Source organism: Papio anubis, chromosome 20 (assembly GCF_008728515.1).
Source record: "Papio anubis isolate 15944 chromosome 20, Panubis1.0, whole genome shotgun sequence".
Classification (NCBI taxonomy): Eukaryota; Metazoa; Chordata; class Mammalia; order Primates; family Cercopithecidae; genus Papio; species Papio anubis.
The window spans coordinates 17229471-17248887 of record NC_044995.1 but is presented as its reverse complement, the minus strand read 5'-3'; the positions used below and the strand labels follow the sequence as shown (position 1 = coordinate 17248887).

At 54.3% G+C, this 19417-nt stretch overlaps 1 protein-coding gene across 3 annotated transcripts; it reads right to left on the bottom strand.

Annotated features, from left to right (window-relative positions):
- Window positions 1–336: 336 nt before the first annotated feature.
- LRFN1 (leucine rich repeat and fibronectin type III domain containing 1) lies at window positions 337–14791 on the bottom strand. 3 transcript variants are annotated; one of them, XM_017952426.1, is made up of 5 exons: window positions 14726–14791; window positions 12264–12296; window positions 10033–10087; window positions 7883–9325; window positions 337–2285 (listed from the first exon to the last, which is right to left on the bottom strand). In XM_017952426.1, exons 4-5 carry the CDS (start codon window positions 9286–9288, stop codon window positions 1388–1390), a joined length of 2304 nt encoding a protein of 767 aa, XP_017807915.1. In that variant the 5' UTR covers window positions 9289–9325; window positions 10033–10087; window positions 12264–12296; window positions 14726–14791; the 3' UTR covers window positions 337–1387. The 3 variants fall into 3 exon arrangements, with proteins under 3 accessions (XP_017807915.1, XP_009192692.1, XP_017807916.1); XM_009194428.4 differs by lacking the exon at window positions 14726–14791 and adding an exon at window positions 14423–14653; XM_017952427.2 differs by lacking the exon at window positions 14726–14791 and having other exon boundaries at window positions 12264–14415.
- Between the last annotated feature and the right edge of the window lie 4626 nt (window positions 14792–19417).

Sequence of the window (19417 nt, the reverse complement as noted above, 5' to 3'; positions counted from 1 at the left end):
ACCTCACTGGGTTATTGGGTAATCACTTCCCTGTGATTTTCCCAGTGCATGTTAAATACCCTCCATATACCTTTTCTCTTGTAAAGTCTATTGTCAGCCCATTCCAGTGACATTTCAGAGTGAAAGGGAAGCTGTCTTTTCACCCCTACAGTAGAGACTCAGAAGTTGGCCTGCCTGCCTTTTTAAATCCCAGTTTTGCCACCTTGGTCCAGTTATTTAACTTTTCTGGGCTGAAATTCCCTCATCTGGAAAACAGGATAATAATACCGATGTCCTAGTGTTGTTGTGAGAATTAAATGACTTAAGTGCTTGGCACATAGTAAGTATTCAGTTAAGTGTTTGCTATTATGATCATTTTATTTTTGTGATTATTCCCCACCTCTAAGTCTCTCAGAGGATAGAAACCTGTCTGCCAGTCTCCCTTGGCCCCAGTTAGTCATCTTCCTTCATTCTCACTTAGAGTCCTTATGCTGCAATCTAGGTCACCCTTCCCAACACATACACACACACACACACACACACACACACACAGACACACACACACACACAGACACACACACAGGTCAGCAGGGCCTCAGACACAGAAAAAAGTTTAATTCTGCTGCGGCGGAGGGTCCCGGCTCTGGTAGGGAGGAGGATTTGGTTTTGGATTTTGTTCATGTGGGGATTTATTTGGGAGAGTCTGGTCCTTCCAGTGGGACCTGCCCGGGAGAATGAGTAGATAGAAGAAATCAGGAGAGACAGGGAGACTAGACAAAACCAGGGAGGGCCGAGGGAGAAGAGACGACAGGACAGAGAAAGGAGAGGCAAATAGGGAAAGACAGGCACGACAGACAGACGACAAGAGGGCAGGATAGAGACAAACGAGGGAAACAGAGAAAGGGGGACCCCAAGCCAGACCCGACGGGACCAGGGATGTGAGTGCGATGGGGTGGGGGGCTTTGGAGGCCGCCGCGGGACAGAATAGGATCTAGTCCAGCCAGATACAAGAAATGGGCCCCTCGCCCCGGCCCCGGGTGCCGGGCTGGGAGAGGGGGCTCGTGTCTCAGTGCTGCAGTGTCGGGGGGCCCTGCCCCTCCCCGCGCTTCGCTGTGTAAGGCACCGGCTCCTGCGAGGTCCGCGAGCGCGCGGGGGGAGGGGTAGGAGGGGGGTCGAGGAGTCCGTAGGGGAGGGGAGGCCGGCAGCCGGTCCCCGAACCCCTCCCTGGGCACGGGGGCGTGGCCTCGGGCCGCAGCCCGAGGCCGCCCCGCCCCTTCCCGGGGGCAAGGGCGCGTCTCCACTCCGGTCCAATGTCTTGGCGCTGCGATTTCTCCCAGTCCCGCCCCAGCGTCCGTGCGGCTGGGCGTTTGGTCTGTGGCACCCAGGCGTCCCGGCACCCACCCGCCGCTCACACGGTACTCTCCAGCATCCACTCGGTGCTGGTGAAGGCCAGGCGCGCCCTGGCGGAGCCCAGCCCCAGGTCTCCATCCTCCCCGGCCGCGCCCCCTCCAGCCCCGTCCAGGTGCGGCGTGGACCGGTGGCGCTTTGTCCGCCGGGCGCGGCGCGGGTAACTGTGGCTCTGGAATAGTGCCCCGTAGTCCCCGTCGAACGAATAGCGCTGCTGTGACCTCTGCCGGGCCGCGGCGCCCCCAGGAACCAGAGCTAGGGTAGGGGGCGCCGAGGTTGGTGGCCCCAGGGCGCCGGATCGGCTCCTTCGAGGGCCCCCCGCAGCCCAAGACTCCTCCCCGGAAGTTTCCTCGGATGGCAGCAGGCACAGCGAGGTGGCCGAGCCGCCCAGAGAACGTCCAAGGACCGCCTCCGGCTCTGCGGATGCCGCCTCCGCCGCCAGGGCCTTGGCCTCGACGGCGGGGGTGGCCTGGGACTCCACCTCGCGCAGCGCCTCGTAGCGGTCCTGGACCGGCAGGGCAGGGGCCTGCGCCGCGCCTGCGCCGTTGGTCTGCGAGCACACGTGGCTGACCCGCGGGGGCGACCTGGAACCCTTGACACGGCGGCTGTCCCCGTCGCCGTACACCTTGTAGCGGATCATGAGCAGAACGATGAAGACAAGGACCGAGGCGACGATGACGCCCCCGATGGCGATGATCATGGTGCCGCCCAAGAAATGGGCCCTCAGCGGGCGGCAGGGCGCCGGATCACCAGCCGTGGTGAACTGCACACAGCCCACTACTCGCGTTGCCGGCAGCGCGGTGGCCCCGTCGTCGTAGACCGCCAGCACGCACAAGTCGTAGGCGCGGCCCGCCGCCAGGTCATTCACCAGGAAGGTCTGACTGGTGGACGGGATCATCCTGCAGGAGGGGGCGGGGTCAGGGCGGGGTTAGTCCCACCCCCCCGAACCACGCCCCTTCGCTTTATGCCCCGCCCATGGTGAACAGTGGGGACTAAACCCTGCTACTGAAGTCTCACCCGCTACTGAGACAACAGCAGCAATTCAAGCCCCGCCGCCATCAACATATTCCCACCCTTTCAGGACCCCTCATCTGCATGCCCCGCCCTCAGACCCACCTCCTGGTTGTGTCCCATCAGCCACTGGGACAATATATCTATCATTCATATTACCTCCTCTGCATATCCGGGTTCCTGCAGGGGAGAAGTGCTATGGCTTTCAAGCCCTGCCCTCAAGGGACATGCTCCCTAGCTATGTCTCACTCTTGCTAGGACAACTACCATCCAAGGTCCTTCATCTAGGCATTTTACCCCAAAACTGGGCCAGCGACACTGGCCACCTCCCCTTTTCTGCATGCCCCATCCCCCACTCAGGTGGACACTAAGGTCAACTCACAGCGCCTGTCATATTCCTACTAGAACAATGGATGCTCTTCTAGTTCCTCTTTTATAGATATTCATGCCTTTCAGGGAAAACCATGATGCAGGTCACTCCCCCTCATCTGCATGCAGCACCTTTGGGTAAAACAGCTAGCTTTGGCCGGCTGCAGTGGCTCACGCCTATAATGCCGCACTTTGGGAGGCTAGGGAGGGTGGATCACCTGAGGTTAGGAGTTCAAGACCGGCCTGGCCAACATGGTAAAACCCTGTCTCTACTAAAAATACAAAAATTAGCCAGGCGTGGTGGCAGGTGCCTGTAATCCTAGCTACTCGGGAGGCTGAGGCAGGAGAATCACTTGAACCCGGGAGGTAGAGGTTGCAGTGAGCCAAGACCAAGCCATTGCACTCTAGCCTGGGCAACAAGACTGAGACTCCGTCTCAAAAAACAAAAACAGACAAACCAAAAAACAAAACAAAACAAAAAAACATCTAACTTTGTCTATGTCCTGGGCACAGTTTCCAAGTCCCTCAACTACATGTTCTCCAACATTGCTACAGGCCATTCCCCAACCAATGAACCGTGGCTTCCCAAGGGCGTGCCCAACAGAAGAGGGCCAAGGCCTAGTAGGAACGGCCCTCCAGAGGGGTAGATCTTATAGATGGGAGGAATGCAATGGGCTGGACAGTGTGAGCCACAGCAACGGTTACTGGCCAACACAAGCTGGGATGCAAGCTAATGATGATATCATTAGGTGCCAGGTCCTGGCTATGGTAACTTATTCATTCCTCATGCCATCTCTATGATGTAGGAATTATTATCATCCCCATTTGGGGAAAATGAGGCACAGGGAGGTTAAGAAACTTGGCAAAGTTTGCCAGGCATGGCGGTACACCCCACAATGGCCCACTAGGGATGGTTCCCCTACTGTGTGTAGGCCACATCCAGACTGCAGGCCCTGCTCCTTGTCCAGATATTAAAGGCAACCACCTCATATGTTCATGTGCCACCAGAAGTCACCAAATCACACTACCAGGTAAGTTTCTTCCATAAAGGGGTCAAACGTAGCCAAGCACACACCATACTCCTTTCTTGCTGTAGGCCCCTCCCCTTGAATGAAGGCTAGTGTAGAGAAGTGGTTAAGATGATGACAGAGTCTGGGGGCCAGACTGCCCGTGTTTGAGTCTCTCCTCTGCCACTTGCTAGCTCTGTGACCTTAGGCAAGTTTCTCTTTTGTTTCGTTTTTGTTTGAGACAGAATCTCCCTGTGTCACCCAGGCTGGAGTGCAATGATGCACTCTCTGCCTCCTGGGTTCACTGCAACCTCTGCCTCCTGGGTTCAAGCGATTCTCCTGCCTTAGCCTCCCAGGTAGCTGGGATTACAGGCACCCACCACCACCACACTTTTGTATTTTTGCATCTGGTTTCTCACCATGCACAAACTGGTCTCAAACTCCTGACCTCAGGCGATCCATCCACCTCAATCTCCCAAAGTGCTGGGATTGCGGTCATGAACCACCATGCCTGGCGAACTTCGCCAAGTTTCTTAACCTCCCTGTGCCTCATTTTCCCCAAATGGGGATGATAATAATTCCTACATCATAGAGATGGCATGAGGAATGAATAAGTTACCAGTAGCCAGGACCTGGCACCCACGATATCACATTGCATCCCAGCTTCTGTGTCACGCAACCTGTTGCTGTGGCTCACACGGTCCAGCCCATTGCATTCCTCCCATCTATAAGATCTACCCCTCTGGAGGGCCATTCCTACTAGGCCTTGGCCATCTTCTGTTGGGCATACCCTTTCGACACTGTGGGCCATGTCCAGCCTCAGCTAAACCTGGACTGCCCGGTCCACATTGATTTGCACGGCCAGGATGCAACCTCACAAGCTCTCCTCTCAGGCAAAGACTCTTGGTGGGTCCCGGGAGACAAGGACCACCCCTTCCTCCCCATGGGACCATGCAGAACAAGTTCCACCCCCTCTGACAGGCCACGCCCCCACCTCCAAAGGCCTGCTTATCTCTCTGATGCTTCGCCTTCCCCTCCAGCAGGGCCACCTTCTGGCCCTGAAGCTCCACCTCTGTCATCCCACCTCCAGGATGTTCTCCCACTACCAACAGCCGTTCTCCCACTACCAACATCCACCCTCCCACCAAAAGACTTCCAATCAGGGCCCCGCCCCTTCATAAAGGTCCACCCACTTCTCCAACTCCACTCTACCCACCCCTGACTGCCATTTCAGAGACCACTGCCACCCACCCCAGCCACCCTCGGCCACTCTGGCTTTAAGCCTTCCTCCTCCTCTCTTCATCTCTCCTCTCCAGAGCTCTGGATTCCACTTGCTCCTTCCCCTAAATAGCCAGTTGCTAGGGGCTTCCCCCACCCCTTTTCAAGGACAGAGGCTGGCTCCTTAAGAAAGCTTGAGCCCAAGTGTCTCTAATTGGCTGCAACATCGAAGCAAGCAGCTAAGCAGGCTTCTGGTTGGCTGTCACTTCCGCCCATGACAGCGTGAGGAAGTTAACCCCTGTGGCACCATAGCATAGGAATCTGCAGTGGGAGTTAGAGAACCGGAACTGGGGGCCCTACGGGGCAGAGAAGAGTCCCAGGGTCTGTTGCCCAGCTGGAGACAGGGGGCCATCAACACCTGCATCCATGCAGGGTCTGGGGGCTTGTGAACCTCCCTCACCCCACCATGTGGTGGCCATGGGTCAGAGCAAAGGAAAGAGGGACAGAGAAGTGGAGAGTCACAGAAGCTAAGAATTATTTACAGAAATATATTATCCATCTCCCCTCCAAGCAGTGGGTGCCCAACAAGTGTGTGTCAGAGTAAAAAGGACAGCTTTGCTACTTTCTGTGTGACCTTGGGCAAGTGACATCCCCCACTGAACCTCAGTTTTTCTGTCTGCAAAATGGAGAGGGGGTCATCGCGCCTTCATAGTGGAGTTGGGAAGAGCAAATCCCAGGGCCCAGCACAAGATGGGCACACAGTAGGCATCTACTCAGTGTTTGGGACCAGAATCAAGAAGAGAGGGAAATTAGGAAGACAGAGACAAAGGAAAAGGGAGGCTTTTTTTTGTTTTTCCAGAGGGAATCTTGCTCTGTCGCCCAGGCTGGAGTCCAATGGCACGATCTCCGCTCACTTCAACCTCCACCTCCCAGGTTCAAGCGATTCTTCTGCCTCAGCCTCCTGTGTAGCTGGGATTACAGACACGTGCCATCACATCTGCCTAATTTTTGTATTTTCAGTAGAGACAGGGTTTCACCATGTTGGCCAGGCTGGTCTCGAACTCTTGACCTCAAGTGATCCGCCCGCCTTGGCCTCCCAAAGTGCTGAGATTACAGGCATGAGCCATCGCGCCTGGCCAAGAGGCATTTTTTTCATTCAACCAAAACTGGGAAAGCACCTACTATGTGCCAGGCTTATGGCCAAGAAAACACTGGAAAGGTAGAGATGGAGGCCAAGAGGCAGTTTTCTCAGGGAAGATCTGACAGCCAGGAGCTGGGGCTCTCCACAGGTAGGGAAACAGCTCCAGCCCCTCTGGCATCTCCATGTGAAGCCAGGCACAGGACTGAAGCATTTAACTGGTGGTCTACAATGTGCATGAGGGAGGCAGAGCTAGAAGGAGAGACATCCATGTGGCAAACAACCATTTATCAAGTGCCCACTGTGTGCCAGTTCTGTGGCAGAGAGCCATACCAAAAAACTACCAAGATGGGCCAGGTGCAGCGGCTCACACCTGTAATCCCAGCACTTTGGGAGGCCAAGGCAGGAGGATCCCTTTAGCCCAGGAGTTCAAGACCTGGCTGTACAATATAGCAAGACCTTGTCTCTACTAAAAATTTTTTTTAATTAGCCCAGTGTGGTGGTGCATGCCTATAGTCTCAGCTACTCTCAGGAGTTAGGAGGATTGCTTGGAGCCCAAAAGTTTGAGGCTGCAGTGAGCTAGGATCATACCACTGCACTCCAGCCTGGGGTGACAAAGCAAGACCCTGCCTCCAAAACAAAAAAAACTACTGAGATGGAGAGACATAGCAAGGCCAGGGCTGTAACTCATAATGTACTACGGGCCACCACCTGTTGGGTTATGAGCTCCCTGAGGACAGGGACTGGGTGGTTTCCCTGTGTCCCCAGCACCCAGCTCACGACAGCTTTGCACAAAGCAGGGGCTCTGTGCCTAATGAGGGCAGAGAAGGTAGAGAACAGAGAGGTGAAAGCCAGAGAATAAGGAGGTGATGGGAGAAAATAATTCTTTTTTCAAAATGTCTGTTGACACCATACGGTTTGTCCACACGAGGGCAATGGCTTCAAACCCAAGGGAGGGTGGAAATAACGTATTTTTCTCATATGTTTTGTTTTCTGTTTCTGTAATGTACCCAATGTGTTGGTACAGTAGTACTGGTATATAATTTATAAATATAAATGTCACTGTAGGCCGGGTGCGGTGGCTCACACCTGTAATCCCAGCACTTTAGGAGGCCAAGGCAGGCGGATCACTTGAGGTCAGGAGTTCGAGACCAGCCTGCCCAAAATGGTGAAATCCTGTCTCTACTAAAAATTCAAAACTTAGCTGGGTGTGTTGGTGGGTGCCTGTAATCCCAGCTACTTGGGAGGCTGAGGGATGAGAATCGCTGGAACTCGGGAGGCGGAGGGTTGCAGTGAGCTGAGTTCCTGCCACTGCACTCCAGCCTGGGCAACAGAGTAAGGCTCAGTCTCAAAACAAACAAACAAATAAATAAATGTCACTGTAAATGTGTGTGTGTATTTCACGCTCCAAAATGCTTAACTGAAGAGGTGCACAATCAGATTGCTTTGGGGAGCAGTGATATTGACCATGAGCCCCATGAGGCCAGGGTTCATGCTAAGCTCAGTCATTGTTAGGACTCCAGTGCCCAGCCCTGGTCGGGTTCATGTAGCTGCTCAGCGAATATTTTCTATAAGCATGAAAAATAGAGACAGTAAGAAATAGAGAGAGGAGACAGGGCACAGGAGGGCAGGGACAAGTCTCTCAGCCATCTAGAACCCTGGCTGAGCAAGAAGGCCAAGGGAATGGGCAGGTGGGAGAGAGGGTCCCCCTGGGCTTGGGAGGAGGCCCTGGGACTGCAGCACCCGCACCCACCTGTAGACGAGGGAGTCATCAACGGAGCTGTTGTACTGAACCTGGTACATGCGTATTCCGGGCACCGGCCTCTGGGCTGGCCAGCGGATGAGCACGGAGTTCGAGGTGAGCTCGGCTGCCACGAGCCGACGCTCAGCCGCAGAATCATTGGCACCTGGTCGACCCGGCGTGGCGATGTCAGAGGAGCCGGGCTCGGTGAGAGGCGGCGGGGCAGCCGGCGGGGGTGCCATCAGAGGCAGAGGTACCACGCACACCTCCACGGGCGCCGTCGCTTCCCCAGCGGCATTGGAGGCGATGCAAGTGAAGGTGCCACTGTCCCTCAAGGTGGTGATGGTCACATCCAGCGTCCCGTCCCACCGGACCCGGGTCCGGCTGGAGTTCCCCAGCAGCCGCCCATCAGGTGCCACCCAGTGCACCACCGGCTCGGGGTCACCCACCGCTCGGCAGCGCAGGCTCACCGCCTGGCCTTCCACCACCAGGGCCCGGCCCCCCGCCTGCCGTGTGATCAGCGGGGGCTCACACAGGAACTCCTCCTCCGGGATGGACCAGAAGTAGCGGTCGGTGAGGTGTTCAGGCGTGGCGCAGGTCTCTAGGTCGTCCTCGCGCGTCAGCCGCCGCAGCCAGAGCAGCTCGCAGTTGCAGTGCAGGGGGTTACCGCCGAAGCTGACGGTCAGCGGCGTGGGCGGCTTGGGCCCGGTGCCCTGCGACCTCAGGAAGAGCCCGTCGGGCGGGAGTTTATGCAGGCGGTTGGAGGTCATGTCCAGGCGGACCAGCTTGTGAAGCTGCACGAAGGTCCCCTCCGCGATGTGGTCGATGAGGTTGTGGTCCAGCGTGAGAGTGTTTAGGTTCACCATCTGGCCCACCGCCTCCCACGGCAGGGCCTCCAGGTTGTTGTAGGACAGGTCCAGGTCCTCCACGGTGGACAGGAAGGCGTCAAAGGCCGCCGACTCCACCCGGCGGATCTGGTTGTTTCCCAGGATCAGGTGGCGGAGATTGCCCAGGCCGCGGAGCTGGTCTCCGCGCACCTCCGCCAGGCGGTTGCTGTCCAGGTGCAGGGCCCGGAGGGCACGCAGGTCGGCGAAGGCGCCAGCCGCCACCTGGCCGATGGTGTTCCGGGAGAGGGTGAGGTGCACCAGGCTGGTCATGTTGGCGAAGTCTCGGCGGCGCACCGCCGCGATGAAGTTGTCCGTGAGCCGCAGCTCCACCACGCGCCGGTCGATGGCGGGAGGCACAAAGAGCAAGCCGGTCTTAGCACACAGCATGGTCAGTGTGGGCGCCACGTTCTGGCAGATGCAGCGGCCGGGGCAGGGCTGGCCACGAGATGCCCCCGCCCAGAGCAGCAGTAGAAAGGGCAGGGCAGCGGGCGGCGGCGAAAGGAGGGCCGAGGAGAAGGGTCCTGGAGCCATGGTGCAGTGGGAAGGCAGGAGGGGTGGGAGGTGAGACCTGCCGGGGAAGGAGCCAGTTACCTTAGGCATGGGACTTGGCCGCCAAGGGATGTCCTGCTACGAGTCAGACCTGGATCCCTCCCCTACCCCTACAGCTGGGTTCCATAAGATGGTGAGAGGACCCATTATCAGCTATTAACAACAGATTACAACATTTCCATGCTGGGCACGGTGGCTCATGCCTGTAATCCCAGAACTTTGGGAGGCCGAGGCAGGCGGATCACCTGAGGTCAGGATTTCAAGACCAGCCTGGCCAACATGGTGAAACCCCGTCTCTACTAAAAATACAAAAATTAGCCGGGCGTGGTGGCAGGCGCCTGTAATCCCAGCTACTTGGGAGGCTGAGGCTAGAGAATCGCTTGAACCGGGGAGGTGGGGGTTGCAGTGAGCGGAGATTGTGCCATTGCACTCCAGTCTGGGCGACAGAGCAAGACTCCATCTTAAAAAACAAATAAAAATAAAAATATTTCTATACTGGTTGATAGATTACCCCTGCCCCTACCTTGCTGTCCCACCCTCACCTCTGCCCCTCCTATAGTAGCTCCCAAACCTCTCATGATCTCCCAACCAGAGGGGTGACACCTGGCCCAGCCTGGGCCCTCCAGTACCCACTAAATATTCTAAAAAATCACTGTTAACTATGGTTTAAGGCCCTGGCTGTCCAAGCCATACTCCCTAGCTCCAAATCCCAGCTCTGATACTTACTAGCTGTGTGACCTCCAGCAAGTGTCTGAACCTCTCTGATTCTCGGTTTCTTCATCTGTAAAAGGGAGATAGAAACAGGCCTTACTTCTGTGAGGATTAAATGGATTGATGAACATAGCATACTTAGAATAGTGCCAGGCACATAAAATATGCTTATTACATGTCAGCAATCATCATCATGATCATGAAGTGCTTAATATGTACCAGGCAGAGAACAGTGCCCTATTATTGAGAATAAGTACTTTGAAATCAAACGGACTCAGGTTCAAATCCTGGTTCCCCTTTTGCTAGCTCTGTGACCCCCAAGCCAACAATTTCCCCTAGCTAGGCTGTAATTTCTTAATCTGTAAATTGGGATGATAACTGTACCATCTTCATTCATGTACCACCGAACATGCCTAGCATACAGTAAGTACTCAATAAATGTTAAGGGTTTCCCCCCTCCCACCTCTGGCATTGGCAGGGAGAGTGTGAAAGTGGGAGGGACTGAGAAAAACACATCTGAGTCTTCCAGTTCAGCCTCAGGAAGTCCTTCTCTGAGGTCTGGTTTCATCCTGGGCTCAGCTGAGCTCCCAAGCAGGGCAGACTTTCATGCTCACATCTTTGGGTACACACAACACACACACACACTCACACACTCGCACACTCACGCTATGTCTCTGCTCCAGGCAAAACCTTCCGGCAGGGATTCCCCCTGCGGCGGCTGCAGCCCACGACATGTCAGTTCCCATCACAACACAGGGTGGGTGGGGGGTGAAGAGGAAAGGATGGGAAGGGGGCGTCCCTGAAACTGTTTTCACCCCACCCTGCCCTGTGTCCTAGCCCCTGCTGGCCTACCTCCTGGGAATCTGTGTTTGGGGCTATGGCCTTAGGTGGCTTTGATCTTCCTGGCCTTGGGGAGGGGGCCTGGGACTGAGACCAGGAAAGTCAGAGAGAGAGGTGAAGAGAGACAGGGAGAGACGAGGGGAGGGAGAAGTGGACTGGCAAAGAGAGAGAGACAGATTCGGAGAGAAACAGAGAGACAAAAAGACAATGAGTCTGAAAGGAAGGTGAACAGACAGAAAACTGAGAGCAAAGAATGAGACACAGAAAAGAGAGACACAGAGATGGAGAGAAAAACAGAGACAGTATTAGAGAGACACAGACAGAGGAGGAAAGAGACAGCGACTAAGGGAGACAATGACCAGGCTGAAGGTGGAAAAAGAGGCTGGATCGGGGTGTCCTACCATCTCTGAGTTCACCCCAAACCTGTCCTTCGCTCCCTATAGATCACTACTCTATAATGTACTGGAAACTCTGGCCTAGAAAGGGGGACTCCAGAATTAGGAGCCCGAGTCTGCACCTGCTTGGCTGCGGGGTCTCCAGGGCTCAGAACCCCAGTCTATGAAACAGAAGTCCAGAGCCTCGCCTCCAACAGCTGGGGTGGGACTCAAATGGAGGGAATAATAATAGCAATGGAAATAGCTAACATTTATGGAGAGCAGTGCAGCACTGCAGGACAGAATCCACCCTACTGCCTGGGTTCAGACCTCACCTCCCCACTGTGTGACTTTAATAAAGGGACTTCCCCTCTCTGTGCCTCAGTGTGCTCATCTGTCAAATGGGAATAACAATGGCACCTACTTCATAAGGTTGCTATGAGGATTCAATGAGATAATATTTTATGACATGCTTAGAATAGTTCCTGACAAAGTAAACACTACATACATGGGAGCTGCTGCTATTATCATTATTATTATTATTACTATTATTATTATTAATTTATTATTTTCTCCAGCTTTCTCAGCCACCAGCAGGCCAGGCTATCAGGAGATCTTCCCGCACCCATGCACACGCACACACAAAATGCAAAAACATATTCATTCAACCCTCTAAATGCAGGGATCATTTCATATCCTGATATATTCTTGTATCCTTTACTGACATCATGAGGAAACCCTGCTTTCCCAACCACCTTAACCATCCTAAGAATGAATGTCTCTTGGCGTAAAACCCCTGCCTGCTCCCCAGAGCCACCTGGCCACCGCAAGCCCTCACCCAACTTTGATGTTCCTGACCTTGTCATCACTCCCCAGCCTTGGGCAGAGTGGTGGGCACCTGGTCCTTCAGGAAACTGTCATCCCCTGAACTGAAATCCATGCAAGGCAGGGTTCCAGACCCCCAGCTGGCTGACAGCGAGCCCCATCACCCCATCTCTCTCTCTCTCTCTGAAGCCTTACGGCTCTACTCACCTCTCTTCAGGGAGTCAGGGCCTGGGCCAGCACCTGCAAAGGAACACAACCACCTTGTTAGCATCGTTCTGGCTCTTCTCTGGGCACCAGATCCTGCCTTGGAGACCATCCTAGTCAAGGAAGTCCCTGGTGTGATCACTCTGTCAGTCCTCCTGTGGCAGGGTTTGCATAGTCTCACAGGAACCCGGAAGTCCTCTCTGGAATCCTAGGAGATCAGGCCTCAGGGCTATTCACCCTCAAAAGCCCAGGAGTCGAGGACTTTAGCCCTTTGTCCTCTGGGGTTTCAGGAGCCAAGAACCCTAGCTCCCTCCTCTCTCTGACCCAAGAGTCCAGACCAGACCCCTGGCCCTCCTTTAAAACCCAAGAGTTTACATCCCAGCCCCTCAACTACAAAGTCCTGAAAGGTACCAAGAGCTGGAGAAGGGCCAAAGTTTCCCATCCTTGCCATGATACCGTTGCCCACACCAACATGTGTGGCCATGTCAGAACCCACACAAGCCCACAACCCCAGTCTCTACATCCGGATTTCTATGAATACAGCAACATGATCTGTGTGCCCGCCGCCCTCTATGGGCATTTGGCCTGGCACATGGACACACTGTATCCAGGGACCCCAGCATACCAGAGGTCATGCCACATGGGCCTCAAACCCACTGAGCCCAGAAGTAGGGACAGCCTTGTGCCAGGGCACAGACACACGTGTCCTTCACATACATGTCTGAACACACACAACCCCACTCCCCAGAGACCAACACCAAAACACAAACAGACAACATAGATGGATACATACCCTCAAGGTTGACACATCTGCATGCAACAACACATGTACAAGACTGACTCTGCCATGCACGTTCACACACACAAATGCACAAATACAACAGAGAAACTCATGTGCCCCCAACAGACAACCAGGTACATGCATTTACAACAGATATACCTTGCACACTCACCAGCACACAGGGGCACACACACCTAACAAATACACACACACCTGCACAAAGACACACAAGTACACACTCTTAAATGCCCACACTCATACAACTTCACACATCTCCATGTTGCAAAGTTGATACAGCACCACGCCAACAGATAGACACCTCACACACACACACACACACACACACACACACACACAGAACCACAAGCATACAGATAGGAGGTTGATCCACACTGGAACATGCACACAGGCACAAAAAGATCCACCTTTGCAGACACACCAAGGTGTTCACTCATAACAGACACATGCTCATACAACAGTCCTGTGATTTACACACTTAAAAATGCACAGAAAATACTGAACCACAGTAGCATAGTCAGTAGACAGGCCCAGATTCACACTCACACAGTCTTGGACACACATCCCTCTCAGCCCTGAGGCACCCCCCCACCACCCCACCTACTTACTTCCCAGGCCCAAGAAATCCCAACATCCCTCCAGCACATTCAGCATCCTCCCCCTCACACCCCCAAAAAACCAGGGCACAAGCCAGGCCAGAGGTCAGAGTTCAGCAGGTGGAAACTCAGGATTTGGGGGCTTGAGTCCTAGATCACCGTTTCAAGGAGATCCTCCCACCAGCAGCCCCAAAGGTCCCCCAGCCTGGCCATCAGGATGGAGGTAACTCTGGCTCCATCTGCAGATGTCTGGACGGTGGGGGAATTAGGGTGGAGTGGGTGCGGAAGGGCCGGGTCTTCGCCCCCCAACCCCCCCCCCCGGGCCCCTCTGGCCATTTCTCCGCCCCCCCCCCCCCCCCCCCCCGTCCACCCCCCGGCCCCCCCACCCCCCCCCCAACCACCAGGAAGGGGAAGACATGGCCGCTTCCCCGAGGACCGCTAAGGACCCCCCAGCTGACATGGACCGAGGGAGCGGTGAACTCCCCTCCCCCAAATCCACACCGAGGCCTGGACCCACAAGGCGCCGAGCCTCAGCCACCAAGCCGGCAACCTGCCGTGGACTCACAGATACACACCCTCAGAGACATACAACCCGCAGACACACACACACACACACACACAAATGGACACCCGAGCGGGCACACCCGGCTCCACAGACCCGGGGATGGACATCCAACCCGGACACAAACACCCAGCGCAGCTAGCCGCGCACGCACACGGGCTTGGGGGGACCCACACCTGGGCACACAACCCACGCACACACACACCTGCACACAGCCCCTCCGATGGGCGCGCGACAGCCCCCAGACACACAGCCGGAGGGGCGGCCGCTCGGGGGGACACGAGTGCACAGCCGGACACGCCGGCCCGGCTCGACACCCCGCGCACACCCGATGGCCACACGGGCAGGGAGCCGCACACGCCGGCGCCGGGCACACACAGGGCCGCGCGGGCGCACGCCGGGCCCGCCGCAGCGCCGCGGACACACACTCGCACGCTCGCACGCTCACACCCGCGCACACACCCGCGCCCCCGCCCGCCGCTCCCCGGCCGCTGCGGGCCGCGCTCACCCAGCCCGGGGGGGCCCCGGGCCCGGCCCCGCCGCCGCCGCCTCGCTCCGCGCCATGGTGGGGGGAGGGCCGGGGGAGGGGGCGCGGTGCCGCGGGGCCGCCTCCCTCCCGCCCCCCCCCCCCCCCCCCCCGCCCCCCCCGCCCCCCCGCCCCCCCTGGAGACCCCCCCCAGACCACGCCCCAACTGGCCTGGGGACCCCAGATCTCCCCACAGAGACCTCCGATCACGTCCTAATACCCAGGGGACCTCGGATCAGGCCTCACCTCTTTTGAGAACCCAGGCGATGTCCTAGGGCCACCCAGGACCACAAATCATGCCCTGCTCTCCCGCTTGATCTCAGACTATGACCCACACACTGTCAGGAACCCCAGACCATGCCCCGGAACCCAGAAGAATCCCAGCATCCGAGGGGATCCAGACCACCGCACCAGCAACCCTAAATCATATCCCAACATTCAGACGGACCCCCAGACCACACCCCTTCCCTCAGAGACCCCAAATCATACCAACATCCAGGGAAACTTCAGACCATATGTCAGCCAAATCCCAGATGGTGCCTGACTCCCTTTGGGGACCCAAACCACATTCTACAGCCACCAGAACCACAAACCATATTCCACTCCTTCTTGGGGACCCCCAGCCATGTCCTTCTACCCTCAAGGATCCTAACCCATTCCCTTACCACCAGTATGAACTCCAAACCATGCCTAACTTCTAGGAGGCCCTAAAATGTCTCTTACGCCCATGGGAGACCCTTAAACTTTCCCCATTAACCCCATTAGACCCCAAGCCATCCTCAACCCCTTTGGTGAACTTAGACCTTTCTCTCTCCTTCCCCTCCAAGACATCGTTTGGTTCCCAAAACCCCCCAGTTAGCCCCATTTTTTCCCACCCCCCCTACTAGTCCTGTCCCCTTGAGGACCCACCTCCTTCCTGCTCCAATTCTTTCTCTCGGACCCTGAAAGTTCTGCCTCCCTGTGACTTTCATGGAGCCCAGAATGCCTTGCTCCTTCCTAGTTCAGAACCCTTTGCACATCCCCTGTCCCATAGCTGAACCCCATCCCTTCCCTCAAACCCCACTGAGTATCTCAGGCCACCCTCCTTCTCTTTCTGAGATATTCACAGGGTCCCTAAACCCAGCAACTTCTCCCCTAAAAATCTGTGTTGTTGCATGCAATGCCCCAGATTCCTGGGGTCTCAAACCCTTCTCACTTTGGATCCCACTGTACAGAGGTCCTCCCCTAAACCCCTTTCCCAATTTTTTTTTTTTTTTAGACAAAGTCTCACTCTGTTGCGCAGGCTGGAGCAGAGTGGCATGATCTCGGCTCACTGCAATCTCCACCTCCCAGGTTCAAGCGATTCTCCTGCCTCGGCCTCCCTAGTAGCTGGGATTGCAGGTGTGTAATACCACACCTGGCTAATTTTTCTTTTCTTTTTCTTTCTTTCTTTCTTTCTTTTTTTTTTTTTTTTTTTTTTTTTTTTGAGACAGAGTCTTGCTCTGTTACCCAGGCTGGAATGCACTGGCATGGTCTCCGCTCACGGAAACCTCTGCCTCCCAGGTTCGAGCAATTCTCCTGCCTCAGCCTCCCAAGTAGCTGGGACTACAGGCATGTCCCACCATTCCTGGCTACTTTTTGTATTTTTAGTGGAGGTGGGGTTTTACCATGTTCGCCAGGCTGGTCTCGAACTCTTGGCCTCAAGTGATCTGCCTGCCTCAGCCTCCCAAAGTGCTGGGATTACAGGCATGAGTCACCGCACCCAGTCTAATTTTTCTTTTTGTTTGTTTGTTTGTTTGTTTGTTTTTGAGTCAGAGTCTCGCTCCATCACCCAGGCAGGAGTGCACTGGCGTGATCACAGCTCACTGCAGCCTTGACCTCCTGGGCTCAAGTGATCCTCCCATCTCAGCCTCCTTAGTAGCTGTTTAGTTTTTGGTTTTGGTTTTTTATAAATGGAGTCTCACTATGTCCCCATGCTGGTCTTGAACTCCTGAACATGGTGGTCATGAGCCACTGTGCCTGGCCTATTTACATGAAGCCTGCCCTATCCCCCAGATCAAGCTCAGCTCTGCAGATAACTCCTTCCAGTGAACCTTAACCCCACATGCAACTCTGAGATGCCCCTGGGGACACTCACAATTCCCCTAGTCTCCAGACTCCACCCTTCATCGCCACCACCCAGGCAGCATCCCCACCTCCCACCATGGTTGCTAGTGCTCCCTGCTGGAGCGTGGGGGTAGGAATAACAACAACAACACAAGTGAACACATATACAGCACTATTTATGTGCCAGAAATGATTCTAAGGGTTTCACATCTATCACTTCATTCAATCTTCACAACAGCCAGATGAAGAGGTCCTATTACCATCTCCCTTTTATGGATAAGAGAAATAGAGGCACAGAGAGGTTCGGTCACTTGCCCAAGGTCGCACAGATAGCACGTGGCAGAACAGGGTAGGGGTGAAGGGGAAAGAGGGTGAGGGCAGGCCTGGGCTGGACAGGAGTAGAAAAGAGAGGGAGAGAAAAAAAAGATAATAATAAGAGAGACAGAGATGGAAGAAGAAAGAAGTTGAAACCAAGGGAGATATGCCTCATTCATACAGCCAATTTGACCCTATGAGCTCTGGCCCCAGCTGATCCCATTGCCTCAGACTCCCAAAGTGCTGGGTTTACAGGCGTGCACCACCACTCCTGGCCCCTCTTTCAGTTTTAACCATGGCTTTTCTTTGCTTTTTCGAGACAGGGCCTCACTCTGTCACCTAGGCTGGAGTGCAGTGGCATGATCTCGGCTCACTGCAACCTCTGCCTCCTGGGCTCAAGCAATTCTCCCACCTCAGCCTGAGTAGCTGGAACTACAGGCGCCCACCACCACGCCTGGCTAATTTTTGTACTTTTAGTAGAGATGGGGTTTTGCCATGTTAACCAGGCTGGTCTCGAACTCCTGATCTCAAGTGATCCACCCACCTCAGACTCCCAAAGTGCTGGGATTACAGGTGTGAGCCACCACACCTGACCACTTGTTCAGTTTCTACGATGACTTTCCTATTCCTCCAACACACCAGCCCACAGCAGCAGCCCCTGAGCATATGCATTCTTCTCCCCTTTCCATGGTTGCCGGTTCGTTCTTTTCATGATGGTCTTAAATGTAATCCCTTCAGAGAGACCTTCCTTTTGCATCCCCAATTTACAGACACCATACCTACCTGGGCCCCCAACCAGCGTTCTGATGTTACTTTGAAATACGAAGAAGAAGAAGGAGAAGGAGAAGGAGAAGGAGGAGGAGGAGGAGGAGGAGGAGGAGGAGGAGGAGGAGGAGGAGAAGGAGAAGGAGAAGGAGAAGGAGAAGAGGAGGAAGAAGAGTTGCTGGATGGATATATGATGAAGTAATACAGTGACATGTCTGTGGTGGTATCTAGGTGATCAGTATATAAGTGTTCACTATAAAATTATTTCAACTCAGTCTGGGTGTGGTGGCTCACATCTGTAATCTCAGCATTTTGGAAGGTCGAGGAGAGAGGATCACTTGAGCCCAGGAGTTCGAGACCAGCCGGGCAACATAGCGAGACCCTATCTCTAATAAACTTCTATATATATGTATGTATGTATGTATATATACACACACATATATATGTATGTATATATATGTGTGTATTATATATGTGTGTGTATATGTACATATATATTATATATGTGTGTATATATGAAATAATTATGTGTGTGTGTATATATACATACACACACACACACACACATATATAATTATTTCAACTTGGCTGCATGTTTGAAATGTTTCATAGTAAATGTTAGGGAATGTTCTCTGGCGGCAACAAACAGCCCCACCAGGTGCCACCATTTCTATCACCTTATTTCCCTTATAGTACTATCAGTCTCTTTATTTTTATTTTAAAAGGAAAAAAAGAGATGAGGTCCTGCTATGTTGCCCAGGTTGGTCTCGAACTCCTGGGCTCAAGCCATTCTCCTGCCTTGGCCTCCCAAAGTGTTGGGATTACAGGTGTGAACCACTGAGCCTGGCTCTTGTCACCCTCTTATTTTATTTGTTTACTTGTTTACTTGTTATTTATTGACTGTCTAGTCATTGAAATGTAAGCCTCCCAACAGAAGTGGCATGGCCACCCACATCCTCCAGTGCCCAGAATAGTGATTGCCAGGAACTCAGTAAAGATGTGCTCTTTTTAAAGACAGGGTCTCCCTCTGTCACCCAGGCTGGAGTGCAGTGGCATGACCATGGCTCACTGCAGCCCTGACCTCCCCAGGCTCAGGTGATCCTCCCACTTCAGCCTCCCAACTACAGGAACGCACCCCCACACCAAGCTAATTTTTTCATTTTTGTAGAGAAGCGGTCTCATTCTGTTGTCCAGGCTGATTGCACACGCCTGGGCTCTAAGATTTCCAGCCTCGGCCCCCTAAAATGTAGGGATTACAAGGCGTGAGCCACTGCACCCAGACAACATGTGTTTTTTTTATTTATTTATTTATTTATTTATTTATTTATTTATTTATTTTGAGACGGAGTTTTGCTCTTGTTGCCCAGGCTGGAGCGCAATGGCGCGATCTAGGCTCATTGCAACCTGTGCCTCCCCGGCTCAAGTGAATTCTCCTGCCTCAACTTCTCGAGTAGCTGGGATTACAGGCACGTACCACCACGCCCAGCTATTTTTTTGTATTTTTAGTAG